This window comes from Lytechinus pictus, chromosome 16 (genome assembly GCF_037042905.1).
Source record: "Lytechinus pictus isolate F3 Inbred chromosome 16, Lp3.0, whole genome shotgun sequence".
In the NCBI taxonomy this organism is placed as follows: domain Eukaryota; kingdom Metazoa; phylum Echinodermata; class Echinoidea; order Temnopleuroida; family Toxopneustidae; genus Lytechinus; species Lytechinus pictus.
In genome coordinates, this window is record NC_087260.1 from 6,004,508 (window position 1) to 6,020,641 (window position 16,134).

The window sequence follows — 16,134 nt, forward strand, 5'->3', positions numbered from 1 at the left end:
TTTGTGTCATCCTGCTATAAAATACATTATATACTTCTCTAAGGATGTTGAAGAATCTAGTCTTCTAAATGATGAATCATGGCTTTAACCATGCCTCCAAAATGATGCACTACATGTATGCCCGTTGCCCCAGTTATGGGCATAGCAAAGGTGATTTCTGCCAGTTGCCCCTGATGACGGGCATGCATATAAAACTTTACTGTGATCTCCATATGTTTATGTGTAAAAAATTGCCTGTGCAAAAGCAGGTACAATAATGTATGTGCACCATATTTTTTGCTAGCATTAGCAAGCTTGCATATAGATGCACATTCTGAGCGAATCCACTTGTACTAGGCCAAGTTCTGTTTCCAACATTTAAGTTTCCTAAAGAAATGCCTATCATGTGAAGCACTAATAGCCCTGACTGAATGATTGCATGACACTGGTATAACAAGAGCCTATGACATCTGTCCATCACATGGAGCCCATTTGGCTGCCATCTCTGGTGCAGTTTGGTCATATATTTAATAATTTCTGAATTCCGCAATGGGCAGAAAAGCACATCTGACACCACTTCAGAGGGCCCAAATTATCATATTGCGTAATGATAATTTGGGCCCTCTCAAGTGGTGTCAGATGTGCTTTTCAGTCAGGCAATGATATCATATAGGCTATATCTATTGAAATACCTTGTTATTTGCATGTGGTCTTATTCTTATATAAATGACTGTAAATACCTTGCAAGGGAATGGGCAGCGACTAAGCGAGAAAATTGTCAAAATGTAATGGCAGAGCATTTGACACCTTGTGCTAACTCGTAACGCCCCGTAAAATATGACAGGATTGATGAAATTTAATCAGATTTTTTTTAGGATTGTTATCGATAATAGCAGAAGAACTGAACATCAACATTGGAATTAACCCGGAAATGAATATTTACTGCGCAAGTACATTGTGGTCTATAGTTTGATCGTCGACGTCTGGAGTCAACTTTTTTTTCGGGCGATCGAGGAAACAGTTCCGTGATCGGTCGATAGAGGTTGGAAATTGTGCCAGTGACTGTGGCGGCAGTAAAGGGGCCTTGTATAAACAATGCCTCCGGTGAAGGGTCTTAAACTTCCGTAAAGAGAAAGTTAAGCGGTCAGAGTTCTTCATGACAAACAGGTGGTAATTGTCAGTTTAGGAGCGATGAATGTCCATCTCTAGTAGGTCCATGTTCTAACACAGGGAGCTTTGGCCTCATTCCACTGAAGGAATGTCTTCTCCCTCAAAACAACATGCTTTCTCTTAGCTTTTTATTCTCTCTCTCTTCATAATTTGCTCTCGCCCTTCTCCGTGATTCCTCGTACTTCTTGGAGTTGTACCTTGATTTTTCCATTTAAATGAATCCTTATTGTCCTTTATTATCGATCCTTTCACGTGCGATGATATGTCCTATGACTGTGTAGTACTGGTAGATTGTATGCAGAGTGCAAGCACATCGCTAGCCGGCTAGCATCGGCTCATTAAGCTTGCACGCACCGTTCAGTGTTTGCTTTTACTCAGCTACTTCTGCAGACAGCACTGCACTTTGTTGATACGCGATTTGTTGATACTGCGCATGCGCCATGACGTATTCATCACTTTGCAAAAGATTGTAATGAATTTGCATGATTCGAAAGGTGTTCTAATATCAATTTATTTTTTAACTCGAGAGGGCGTTTATTAAAAAATGATGGTTCACCAATAAATAATTATATATGTTTCACCCCTCAATATCATGAAAATAGAAAAGTTATGCAAGTTTCTTTTTCGTGATAAAATCGAGCAATAATATAGGTATTTAATTAATGTAATAATTTTAAAATTGATTCATTGCCCTTGCCTGAGATCAACCAATCATACACTATACCTTTAAGGCCACCGCACACCTTACGACTGTTTGCGATCCGATTTTAGAACAAATCGCATTTTGCTAATTTGCTGAAAATGTGAATGGAACATATCATTTTATTTGAGGTTTAAATTAATTGAAAAAAATACTAATATAACCATTTTGAAAGATAGCAAGCCTTTATTTCGGAGTAAAGGCCAAATCAATTTCAAATTGTAGCCAATCGTGCGACTGCTAGGACGTCATTACGACTAGATATTAAATTTGCTTTTATTCTAAGAAGGATGATAGCATAGTCACAGATTTGAACATAGGTATTCGTATAATGATTTAGAAGAACATTACACAGTAAGATATTCCAAGTCTCAATGTTAGTGTAACATGACCGTTTGTACACTCCAAAATCATAAACTCTTGCACTTCAGTCTCCTATGCTCTCCTGTAAATTCAATCTCCAAAGCTCTCCTTACTTTAATTAAACTAAAATTATTAAATTGAAGATAGGGTGAATGCAGAATAAATTAGAACTTAACACGATGAAGTCCAGATCAGCACTGACTTTACTTTCCAATCTAATCTTCTGGGAAGTTCTGCCAATGTACCCACATTTGATAATCATAAAAATCAACCAATCAAATACAAGGAAAATGGTATGAACTATAAAATGAACTAACCCTATTTAAAAATAAGAACCAATCAGAGAATAGAGAGGGATGATCATGAGTTAAACTGAATCCTAATGAGAATTAAACAATAAGACCATGTGGAGTGGAAAGCTAATGGAAAACCAGGAAGCATGACTGAGGGGAAACTGAATGAAAGAATGAAATGCAATGAACCTGTGTTGCTATGTGAGATGTATTGTGGAGATGGAATGAAAGATGAGATCATGACAATGTATGTGGATTGTGAGGATGGAAAGAAGGATGAGATGAGTTGGAATGGAAATAAACAAGTTGTATGTAAACAATAAAGTAAACAATAATACATCTCACATAGCAACACAGGTTCATTGCATTTCATTCTTTCATTTCAAGTATCCATATTTGATATACAACAAAAACAATTATTTGCTTTTTTTGTGTGCAAAATCAAGTTAATCAATAGTATGGCTAGTTGCAAAAATGATATTTTCAAGAATATTCACATTAACATGTACTATAAATTCTGCAACTGAATACTTTCTAAGTTTCTAGATCAAGATTTGAATTCTACTTGTACAAAACAATCCAATCTTCAATATCATTGCATTTTTTGGGGTTTTTTTCGAGAGTGACTGAGAGCAAATTTTCATGAAATCTACATTACAATCAAAAGTATTGCAAACAATCTTTTATCCTTTGATTTGAATGAAAGATGAGATCATGACAATGTATGTGGATTGTGAGGATGGAAAGAAGGATGAGATGAGTTGGAATGGAAATAAACAAGTTGTATGTAAACAATAAAGTATGGAAAGCCAAATGTAAGAGTAGAGATTAAATAAATAAACCCAGCAAAATTTACTGTTACATTAGCATCAAATTCTACTACATTTTATTCTGAAATCGGGTCGCAGACCAATCGTAAGGTGTGCGGTCGCCATTAAACAGCACAGATTTTCTTCAAACTCCATATTGCAGATTTGCTCCTCCATGATATGTATGTCAAGGCAACCGGGCATGGTAGCTCAATGGTAGAACATTAGTTCATGGGTTCTATCCTCGACCAAGTCATACCAAGGACTTTAAAAAATGGGACTTTCTGCCTTCTTGCTATGCACTCAGCATTGAGAATGGAGAAGGGTAATAATAACATTCTGTTATATGCAGGGCCCGCTGGTAGAACAGTTGTTGTTTTCAAAGGCAGCACTGCTGCTATATCGAATTGCATAACGCAGGTGAGACTGCCAGAGGCGTTCCTCTTGTTTTATAGTACAAAGTACAGGACTAAAGTTATGAAATGAATTCCATACTCACTACAATATATGCTTTCAAGCATGATGAAGCATCCACCAGTTTAATAAAGATCAAATTAACATAATCATTGAAAACCAAAATTCACAATTTAAGAAAGGATGTGTGTATCAAGAGTATCGTGGGGAGTGTTTCATCAGCATTCATCAAGTTGGTGTTGATGCTGATCGGCAGGGAAGCACCAGTACTGTGGTAACTGTCAGATAAAGCAGAATTTTTCAGATTAAAACATCTGATCACTTCATGAAAAATTCACCTTAATACAAATGGCAGTATGGCAAGAGATTCACTTAGGGAGGCGCGATAGCTCAGTCGGTAGAGCAGGGGTTTCGGATTCCGGTGACCCGGGTTCGATTCCCAAGTGGTGCGCTTAGTGCCCTTTGGTAAGGCATTTATCCTCATTACCAGGTCCCTCAGAGAGGACCTTAAGCCGTTGGTCCCCTGGTTGCTTGCTAACAGGCATTCATGCTTTCTTAGCAGTCAGGTAAAAAAGCTCGGTATAACATAACTGTCCAAGAGCTCCTTGAAGTTCCGTTCCCCTTTAAGATTTACTGTTAAATCTGAGCGGATGTTAAAGCTTGCTGTTGCTCGTTCACAGATATACATTCTTGCATTCCACTTCCAGGAGGTTGTTTCCTTATAATTTATATTTGATTTATCTCTCTTTATTGCAGTAGGAGTTTATCTTATTTTGGGGGTACCTATGTTTACTAGCTCTGGTTTTTGTAGGTTCCTATAATATATCGCATTATTGCATTTCTTTGTGTTACATTAAATCTGTAAATGTTTGTATTTGCTCAAGACAGATATTATGTATATAGTAGAATGTGCAACAATGACTCAAAATCAAATGCAAATGAAAGTTGTCAGCACTGACTAAATTGTCAACTTTGGCAATCTCGATGATAACCTTGTTTTTTATCTCGTGAAGCACTAGCCTCCGACTGTTTGTACAATGTCTTTATTAAAAAAAAACTTTGGGGTGGAAGTTTAAGTTAAAGTATTTGACCAATGGTACATTGCGTGTATTAATGAGTACACTGAATTCTAAATATCTTCATCATTTGAACATTACAAACAAACGCCGTCACATACAGTATATTAAATACCTTTGAAAGTGTTTGTACATGAATTGTATTAACGTCAAGATGTACAACTACATACATGTACATGTATATATATGCCGAGTTACACTTTATGCTCTTAAAGTCAAGATAATTTGGAAAATCATGAAAGAGTTAATGATGCAAAGTGTAGGCTTTGCTCTAAAGGTGCAAGTGGATGAGTAGACCAGTATTACTATTTTAAATCAATGTATGATAATCTCATTAAAAATGGTTTATACTTGATGAATCTGAACTTCATGAAAGGCATAGTTATTTTTGTATGAAAAATATGTTTATGTGCAGAATTTGTATCCTGCATTAATGTTGAGTTGTTAATTTACAATTGTACATTTCTCTTGAGAGGCTTGTATCATCACATCTGGGCCCCGTCTTACAAAGAGTTACGCTTGATCCAATCAATCGTAACTCTATGGAAATCCATCAGTGTCATAATTTTTTCTACAGGAAGTTTGCAAAATGTCCTTTGTAAACAAAGGAGAACACACCAAATTGTCAAGAAATCAATGAATTTATGGATTTACATTCATATCTAGAAATTTTTGTGAACAAACATGCATTTTATATGTTGACTTTGCTGGCTTTCCATAGTTGCGATTGATCGGATCAATCGCAACTCTTTGTAAGATGGGCCCCTGGTTGTCACATTGGGTCGGGCAATTATGTATACCCAACCATTCGACAAAATTGCCCAATAAATCCCTGAAACATTGGGTCAAGTTTATCCGACCATTTGATAATTTTGCCATAATTTTAACGAAACATCAGGGAAACTTGACCCGACCTTTCGGGAATTTAGGGTGCCCTTTTCATGAATGGTTGGGTAAATTGGACCTGACATTTTGGATACTGAGGGGGGCCCTTTTCTCTGAATGGCCGGGTTTCGCAATTGCTCGACCAGACGCAGTATCCCAATGTTATGACACAAGCCTCTTGAAAACAGTACTACATGTAATTGGGAAAATAGTGACAAAGATAGTTTAATATGCAAAGAGTACATGCAATCTATTAATATTATTTGATTCAAGCTATAGGTTAACATATGATAATTACACGATAATGATTGTAGATATATCTTTAAGAATCATCTCCTGCCTAGCAGAAAGGCAATGTGATTTAGCTGTGCATTGTACATCGTTTCCCAGCCCGTACATTTCGCATAGTGCATGCATGACAGAACTCTTTTGTGCCCTGCGAAGGAAGGGAATCCGTACATATGCCGTTAATCCTAATGCCTTTCTGCGAGGCAGGCAATGATTAGGAATGGGAAATCAATGAGAAAGATATTTATTTTTGCATGGAAATTGTATACTTCATAAATATCAAGCTGTTTATATTTTAGTTCATTTTGGTTCCACTGCCAGTGATTGTATAATATCCAATTCAATACAAATATTTTATTGAGAATCATGTGTCATAGAAAATGTATTTTATATTTTTACATTTGTTTTGCTGTGAATGAATCTAAGACATCTAAATTACTCAAAATATTTCAGCTGAGAGGATTGATTTAGAGAAAGTTCTACATTATTGATCATGTAAAAACAGATCTACATGTATGTTAGTTTGCCATTTTCACTACCGATAAATGCAATCTTCTGGAAATGTTTTAAGGGAAGTTCACATTGACAAAAGTTTATTGTAAAAATAGCAGAAAAGTCTAATGCAAAATATCATTGAAGGATTTAGGAAATTTAAAGATTGAAAAAGTTATTTTGATTTGTGAGTTCATATTTCAGCAGATTCCCCATATAAAGTAGAAAAATCAATGAAATTTATTTTTTTTAAAGAAAATTGAAGATGTTTTTTATTCCACATTCATTATCTCAACAAACAAATCATTTCACAACGGCTCCTGAAAGAAAAAGAATTTTAAACATCTTGAACCATTAAGGAATCAAAATTTATGCAGTTTATGAGGCAGCTAGCTTAAATTCGAACATGACGTCACAATTCAAAATTCTAAAATACTGATAATTTTCTTAATCTGTGATGGATTTTCCTCAAACATTCACATATTATGAGAAAACATTCTTTATTCTGCAATTATGAACATTTATCTGTGTTTGTTAAGCTTTCGCTTGCTAGGCTGCAAGCTTCGTCAGATGAATATTGTTTAATATTTTTTCTGATATTGTCACCAAAACAAAATCAGATGTCATAGATAATTGAAAATACCAGTTGTCATAGAAAATACATTTATATAGAACACCTGCCTACATGTATATTTATGTTCATTACTTAAGCTACATTGCAAGTGAATATTTTGTGTAAAATAAATGCATTTGACTTTTATGAGCGATTAGAGAAAATTGTAAATACTATGGAAAATATTTTATATCACATACATGTATGACATATATTTAGTTCATTGTTTGAGTTACACTGTAAGTGAATGTAAAATTTCAGTAACAATCAGATATTTATATTGTTATCCACGAAGTATGTCAAAGGCTGAAATAAAATCTAAGAAGTATTGTATAATGTTTATGTATTGCCATTTTGATCAATAAATAAATTATGAATGAAAGTAATTATATTTCAGAAATTCAGTTGTTACATGTTCAATACATAATATACAGTCGTCTTTGCTCAAGTTGGATTTCTATGTGGAAATGAAATATTTCATATCATAGTGAAATATGTATTTTACCTGTTGACCTTTTATGTTGAATTTTCACCCAAGCTGAAGAGAGTGGCAATGGGATATATGTTGGGCAGAGTAGTGATGGGAGAGTGAGACAACATATTTTGCTCCTGCGACGTTTGCTCCGGTCGTAATTTCTCTGAGAGCATAGGGTTAGATCGTAATAGTTTTTTTTTTTTTGGTTCAGAATAATGTAAAGATTAGGATTAGGGTATATTTAGTTTTGGAGGTTAGGTTTTAGGTTTGGCTCAACCTGAAGATTTGCCTTCGGAGCAAATGTCATGTAACCAATGTGAGATATCGGGGGAGAATGGTGAGATAGTGAGAAAGGGGTCTAACGGGGTGGTAAGGAGAGTGTGGGGTAGGGCATTTATGGAATGTAATGCGGGGGGGGGGGGGGCAGTTAAATATATTGCTGTACACATGTGTGACAAAAAAAATGCATTTAAAGGGGTGTTTTTCAGTTTTGGACGCGGGCCCCGCGTGCACTGATTAAGGGTATAAAAAACACTGATAGTCAAGAAAAAGGGTGGTTTTGAAAGACTGGTCAATGGCCAATTGCGGGCTCAAACGTATTTAGGGTATGTTTTTTTTTCCAAAACTTTTTTTAAAGACTAGCCAAACGTGTTAAGGGTATGTTTTTTCCCCAAGCTTTTTCCCTGGGGTCGACGACTTGTTTAGGGCCAAAATGTGTAAAGCCCACGAAAAAGCTTTAGGGGGTTATTTTGCACACGCGGAAAAAACTTGTTTAGGGGGTGTTTGGAAATAATTTGGTCACGCATGTGTACAGCAATACATTAACTGGTCCCCCCGGGAATGTAATGAGGGGAAGAAGTGGGTGTATACTACATGTACATGGGGGATTATGAAGAAAGATTGGTATAGAGTAGCGAAGTGTGACGTCATCAATTTTCACTGTTTGCATTTAAACATTTTTAAAGCCATATTTTGGTAGAGCATGGTGAAAACCCCCCACAACCCAAATTTGGTGGGAATATGACCTCATTGAATACATAATCAGCCCCATTGAAGTTAATGAATTATTGGCCTGGTAATACATTGACTTCATTGGGGTTATTATGTATTCATGAGCTCGTATCTAAGGCCCCCATGGACCGATCCCAACAAATTTCGGTTGTGGGGGTTTTTCACCATGCTCTTTCAAAAATATGGTATCAAAAACGCTGAAATGCAAAAACATTTTTTTGGTGATGTCATCACTTCGGTACTCTACATATGGGGACGGTATGTAGAGGGGAAGAGAGATGGGGCAAAGCGAAATAACGGGTACAGTGGCCAGATAATGAGGGGTATAATACAGGGGATGAAGACGAGAGCAGGGAGGGATCGAAAGAAAATGCGAGGAGAGGTGGGAGTGAAATGGGCAATGATAGGGGGTAAATTGCCAATTCCTCCACTTAGCACATGGTCTACCATCATTCAGTCTAATGACTTGCGTTCATCAACATTTCATCTAACAACCTTATGGTCCAATAATTAAGCACTTCATCTAATCACCAATTCATCTATGACCATTTCTCATAACCAGTTAGTCTAATAGCCATTTTCTTTTCATTCAGTTCGCTCAATCAACACTAAGTCCAATAAGACTAAGTGGTATGTGGACTAAATGGCTATTGGGCCATCTGGTTATTAGACGAAATGGTGAGTGGACGAAATGGCAAATAGACCTTGTGGATAGTGGACGAACTTATGATAGACAAAATGATAGTAGACAAGTTGGTTATTGAACAATTTGGCATTAGACCATAATAGGGTTGAGAATGAGATCATAAAAAAGAGGTAATAACTCAAAATAATAGTCAAATATGCTTTGACTGAAGAATAACTATTGAATATATTTAGCTGTTTTTAATATTGTCCATTTCAAAGTACACAATATATGATTCACAATAAATGCATAAAGTATTAAAAATATTACATTAAAGGAGAATGGTATCCTTGGGGCAAGTGAAAACAAATATAAAAGAATAATATCAACAAAAATTTGGGTAAAATTGGACAAGCAATCTATGTCGAGATCATTAATGCTATGGAGATCCTCCCTTTAGCAATGCAAACAAGATACGATTTTCCCCTTTGGACACTAAAAATATACCCCAAATCCTCAACTTTTCAAGTTCTTTGCTCATTATAATGATATAACAAACAATTCATCCATGATTGATTGACTCACTGATTGGTTGATTGATTGTTTGATTGATGTATTGATTGACTCATTGATTGATTGAATGATCGGTTGGTTGATTGATGATTGATTGACAGACTCATTGATTGTTTGATTGATTGCCTCATTGATTGATTGGTTGGTTGATTGATTGATTGATCGATTAATTGATTGTTTGGTCGGTTGATTGAGATCATATATGTGTCTGAATATCAATCTGTTAAGTTATCTTAAATGGGAGAATTTGTTTTCTTAATGTTATTTACACAATCCATGGGTGGAATTAGAAAGTGAATGGAGTAAATATGAATGTTGAATACTTCACCAAGAAAAACAAAATCCCTGCTCTTTTCAAACAGAGAAGTAGGTTCCTTAACATGCAAATGGGTTGGCTCTCCCTAACACAGGATCAACGGCTGAATTGGCACATCTCCAAGGGATTGCACTTCCATGAGTAGAGCAGTGCAAAGTAAAGCTCTTAAAGGGGAATCCAGCCTTGGCCATAAAATGTTGTGTTGGGAAGGAGAAAAATAAATTAAACAGAATGGTGAAAGTTTGGAAGAAATCGGTCAAGCAATAAGAAAGTTATAGCTGCTTTAAAATTGAGATCACTAATACTATGTATATTTCAAATTGGCAACTGGGTAAGTAAATTATGACAAGGGGCAAGGACAACTTTCCCATAGGCCATGTACTTTATTATCAGGGATTTGTGGTTTTCTCCCAAGTACCCATTCCCCTGGGGCAGTAATCTAAATATAACCCAGGTAGTATATTGTTTTGTGTCCTCATGAAAGAAAAATATAATTTGAAATAAAACTTTTGGGAAAAATTACATTTTAGCCATAATATGTATTGGAGTACATAAAAGAGTAGTCCTTGCCTTACATCACTATGCCATCCCATATGCGGCCAATTTGAAGTCTCCATGGGTATAGTGATTACCAATATTTACAACTTTTAAAAATTTATAACTTTCTTGTTGTTTGTCCAATATTGTTCAAACTTTAACCTATCAACTTGTCTGATTTTTCTTTTCCTTATACAAACAAGTTTTTATTTGGGTTGGATTCCCCTTTGATTGGAGGAGACGCGCCCGAAGCATTCTGGATTGTTGAAGAACTGCGAGGCAAAAGAAAGGAGCCATACGCCATACAGGGTCTCCTAGATTGGACATTAAATGGTCCTACTGATAGTGCCAAAGACCGCAGAATGTTGGCATTCAGGACAAGAAGACAATTATCAGCATGAACAGGTGGGACGTTTCTGGAAGATGAAATCTGCAGGATCGTTAGTAGAAACTAATGTTGGGGAGTCTACTGATGACAAGAAGGCAAGGCAAAACGATGGAAAATTCCATAAAGAAAGTTGATGGCCACTATCACCTTGACCTGCCATGGAAACATTCATGAGCGACCAAATCTTCCCGGCAACCGTCATCTAGCAGAGGGGAGATTGCGTTTTCTGAAGAAGAAAGTGACGAAGGATGAATTGCTACTCTAAATGTACAAAGACACGATTCAAGACTATTTAGATAAGGGGCATGCCAGGGAAGTTCCTGCTGCAGGAACCACAAACCAGGCCTGCACAGGCAAGCTACAATCAAGCAAGAAATGGTACTTGCCTCACCACCCGGTTTTACATCCACATGAACCGAAGAAGGTGCGCGTAGTATCTTGCGTAGCATCTCGCTCAAAGGTCAACTACTACAGGGCCTGGAGTTCACCAATAGCCTTGTTAGCGTGTTGACCAGGTTCCGTCAAGGGAGAATTGCCCTTGTAGCTGACATAGAAGGGATGACCATCAGGTCAAGGTTACACCGCAGGACTGTGATGCACTCAGGTTTCTATGGTGGCCAAATGGTGACCTGCAGAGAGACCCAAAAGAATACCAGATGTTAGTACACCTATTTGGCGTGACATCCTCGCCAAGTTGCGCAGGGAATGCCCTACGTAAAACAGCCGAGGGCTGCCAGTTAAACGAAGAAGATGAAGCTTTCATAACAGTCACCGAAAACTTCTATGTCAATGATTGTCTAAAGGCTGTTGAGGCCCAAGAAGAAGCAGTAACGCTTTTTCACAAACTGCGCTGCCTCCTTCAGAGTGGCGGATTTAGGCTGACGAAGTTGATTAGCAATGATCCTGGTGTATTGAAGACTATTCCAGAGTCTGAAAGAGCCAAGTCAGTTCTTGACCTTGGGCTAGATGACCTTGCAACTGAGCAGATACTGGGAATTCTATGGAATGTCAAGACAGATATGTTTGAGTTTGTGGCAGTCAAGGAGAAGCCCGTAACTCGGAGAGGAATAATATGGTGACAAATTCTCTGTACGATCCATTAGGATTCGTTCTCGCAGCAAAGATACTGCTGCCAGACACTTGTGCTCAAGGTCTTGGATGGGACGAGCCAGTTGGAAGGGCTGAGGAATTCAGATGGAGACAATGGTTGGAAGAGTTACCTCAACTTTCTGACATCTCCATCGACAGAAGTTTGAAACCAAAGACTGATAAAGATATCAGGACCTATAAACTCCACGTCTTCTGTAATGCCTTTCAACGAGGGTACGCAGCGGTGACTTACCTGCGGACAATAGACACAGCTAGCGATATTCATTGCAGTTTTTTCTTCGGCTTGACCAGACTTTGTCCCTTGAAGGTTATGACGATCCCAAGGCTAGAACTCTCGGCAGCAGTACAAGCATGTTCTTTAAGTGAGACAATGAGAAGAGATCTCAGGCTGCCTGACATGTCAACTACATTCTGGACGGATTCCACCTCATTCCTCCAGTATTTGAGGAACGAGAGCAGGAGATTCCACACCTTTGTGGCAAACAGAACCTCAAAGATTCAAGATGTGTCAGACCCCTCGCAGTGGAGACACGTGGATACCAAGGCCAATCCTGCGGACGATGGATCAATAGGAGTCCCAGTCAGGCAGTTGACTCGTTGGGTCAAAGGGCCGGAATTCCTATTGAATGAAAGAGACACATGGCCAGTGAATCTAGTTATGTAACGGGGGCACATTGAAGAAGAACTCAAGGTTGATCCAGAGGTAAAGAAACCACAAGTGAATTTGACGATGTCTAGAGTAGTTTGGATGAGCTTATGAAAAGATTCTCTACCTGGACTCGCTTGAAGCGAGCAGTACCTTGGATTTTGAGATTCAAGAAGTACATAAAGTCAAAGGTGAGTGGTGATATATCATCCCCAGAGGAGACTCGACAGTTGACGAGCTGAAAAGTGCCGAGAGGGAAGTGATTTGTCGTGTACAGAGACAATCATCCCCCTCCCCCAGAATTCCTTACTGGGGCCGGAGAAAGGATGGTCTCTCTCGATAAGCTGGATCCCATTTTAGTAGATGGACTCCAATGAGTGGGAGGGCAGCTGGATAGAGCCCCAGTCGATGACAGTTTGAAGCTTCAATTGATCCTACCGAGTCATCATGTCACTGAGCTGATAGTCCTTGACCATCACTGTCAATACGAGTCCAGCATAGGGCTCATCAGTGGAATTAAAGGCATCGTACAGACTATCATAAATGGATTGTTTCTGCTGTTTGTGTTCTTTGGATGTGTGCGTTTAAAATTTTCTATCCCGTGGCTAGCACAGCCATATTAAAGACAAAGACTTATATTGTGAAACTTTTAGTACATGTCCTATTAAAAATTACACCTGTTCTTGCAATAGTCACGATAAAAGAACATTTAATGGAAAAATGTTCTAAAGTAACAGAAAAGCTGTACAAGTGGAACATCATACATTTATTAATTAATTAATTTATTTATTTATTTATCTTATCATTTATTTATTCATTTATTCGTTTCTGCATGTCACAACAATATACACAGTGTGACCATCACAAAAGTAAATATTTTTGTGGCATTGCCAATAGCAGGATCTACATATAGCATTACTGATCTTAATATTCAAATGGTCATTACTTTCTTGTTCTTCTTTCAATCTTTCTCAAACTTTCCTTGATCTGTTTCTGTTATTTTTATCTTTTATATGAATTCAAATACTTTCAAGGTTTTCATTCTCCTTTAAATTTACTAATTGATAAAAAAAACCAGCCACAATAATGAATTACAGTGATAAATTAATATGCATTTATATATACATATAATCATTCTTACAAATAAATCTCCAGCCAATATATTTCAAAATATGCATCAACTTGTCACTTAAAATTCATGACAAGAAATAGCACCCTGTTACTTTGACCATATTTCAGACACAAATACATCTATAGACAAATAATATATCAAATATGAGTAATAGATTTGTTCCAAACTTCCAATACATTCAAAAATTTGAAAAGTAGAAAAATATATAATTCACTGAGAAACCATGATTAATAGCATTGCAGCAATATTATTTTATTCCATTCATGTAGGATTGTAGGGGTATCTTTGAAACAGAAAATGTACATTTTTCAATGGTCTTAATATGAAAAAAATAACATATGCAAAGGAAATTTCAGTAGTCGAAAAATGGAAATAGGATTGTCAACAAACCATGTATGAATTGGTATTGCTATCTTGCACTTTTATATATGAAATAATCAATGGTGCACATCATCAGCAGTCTGTCAAAACCCTCAAATATAAAGAATTTTAGGGCAGCTCAGAAAGAGCTCTAGTTTTGAGATATGATATAAGTGACAACATTCTTTTGCCGAGAAACAATTCTCCATAGGAATTAGGAGACTACTTTTTTACCATATCAGAACCCCGTCTTACAAAGAGTTACGATTGATCCAATTAATCGTAACTCTTTGGAAATCCATCAGTGTCTTAATTTCTTCTATAGGAAATTTGTAAAACATCCTTTGTAAACAAAGGAGAACACACCAAATTGTCAAGAAATCAATGAATTTATGGATATACATTCATATCTAGAATTTTTTTTGAACAAACATGCATTTTATATGTTGACGTTGCTGGCCGACCATAGTTGCGATTGATCAGGTCAATCTCAACTCCACTTATGCTCTCCACTTATTACCATAATTCTGAAATACAGCTTTTGTGAGCTGTCCTAATTCCGTTTCAAACTCGAGAAACAACGATGTAAGAATCACGGAACATCAATTTTCTATCAAATGAGTTGAAGAACAGATCTTAGCTGTATAATATAATGATGAACCTTGGCAAGACAAAGTAATCCTTGGACTCATCCTACAAAAAGATGCGAGAAATCAACTCAATCTCAAGTATGAATAGCCATCAATGTCGAAATTCCTCAATAAAAAGGTTTGCGCACCCCTCCTTTACCACCAAAAGGAGCACACCTATAGGTCAAAACAAAGACACATGTATGAGTGTTTGTCATGTGTAGCAGTAAAAAAAAAAAAGCTGGGGCTAAGGGCCATAAGCCCCATAAACTTTTGAACTAGCCATTATGAATGGGGAGAAGAGTCACCGTCAAAGGTTTCAGAAACATCAAAATCTCTTTAAAAAAAAAATAGGTTGACTTTGCAGTAGCTGTCACCCGCCAATAATAATTTTTTTACACTGATTATGTAGAGAACACTCAGACATACATTATCATGGTGTTGGTGGCTTTCCATAGGTGAGATTGAATCAATTACAGGTCTTTGCGAGATGGGGCCAAGGTATTGATATGATTTAATATGATACATGTAATAATGTATAACTTGGCTTGATGGACATTAAAAAAAAATTCTGGTAATACTGCACTCTGTCCTAAAGGTGAAAAGGAAATGTGTTTTAAATACATACATGTATGAATAAGCTGCAGTGGATAGTGTAACAAGATTTAAAGAGGTACTCCAGGCTGAAAATATTATGATTTGAACAGATAAAGTTAAATTTTACCCCCCAAAATGCTGAAAATTTCATTAGAATCTGATCAGAAGTAATTAAGTTATAACATTTAAAGTTTTCCTTATTATGGTAAAACACTTCTATTCATTTCTTCATGAATATGCAATGAGTAGACTGATGATGTCATATCCCCATTTATTGTTTTATATTTTATCATGTACAGTAATAGTAATATTCATTCAAATTTTTTCCTCCAAGAATGGGACTGACTCCTTAATCAATTTTTAAGATGATTATTGTTAAAACTTATTCTGCAACAAGGGAAACAAGTCATACAAAAATGAAATAATCGTGATTTCATGTAAAAATGAAAATGGGGACAAGACATCATCAGACCACCCATTGCATATTCATGATGGCATGCATGTAACTGTTTTCATAAAATATTGCTAAACTTTGAAATTCATTCAGTTCATTTTTTTCCCACCAAATATACAAACAGGTACAATGTGTAGAGGGAGTTCTTTCAAACAGAGGATGTCTCAAGAAAAACAGTTATTCAGAAATTATTGACCAG

General features: G+C 36.6%; 1 protein-coding gene across 1 annotated transcript; it reads left to right on the plus strand.

The window, feature by feature from the left end:
* Nucleotides 1–12,079: 12,079 nt before the first annotated feature.
* Nucleotides 12,080–12,781, plus strand: LOC135157086 (uncharacterized). Its single transcript, XM_064111584.1, has one exon. It carries the CDS (start codon nucleotides 12,080–12,082, stop codon nucleotides 12,779–12,781), a length of 702 nt encoding a protein of 233 aa, XP_063967654.1.
* The last annotated feature ends 3,353 nt before the right edge of the window (nucleotides 12,782–16,134 follow it).

Bases quoted from the DNA above. Each gene is read 5' to 3' on its own strand.
- LOC135157086 (XM_064111584.1), top strand. From the start codon at position 12,080: ATGGTGACAAATTCTCTGTACGATCCATTAGGATTCGTTCTCGCAGCA.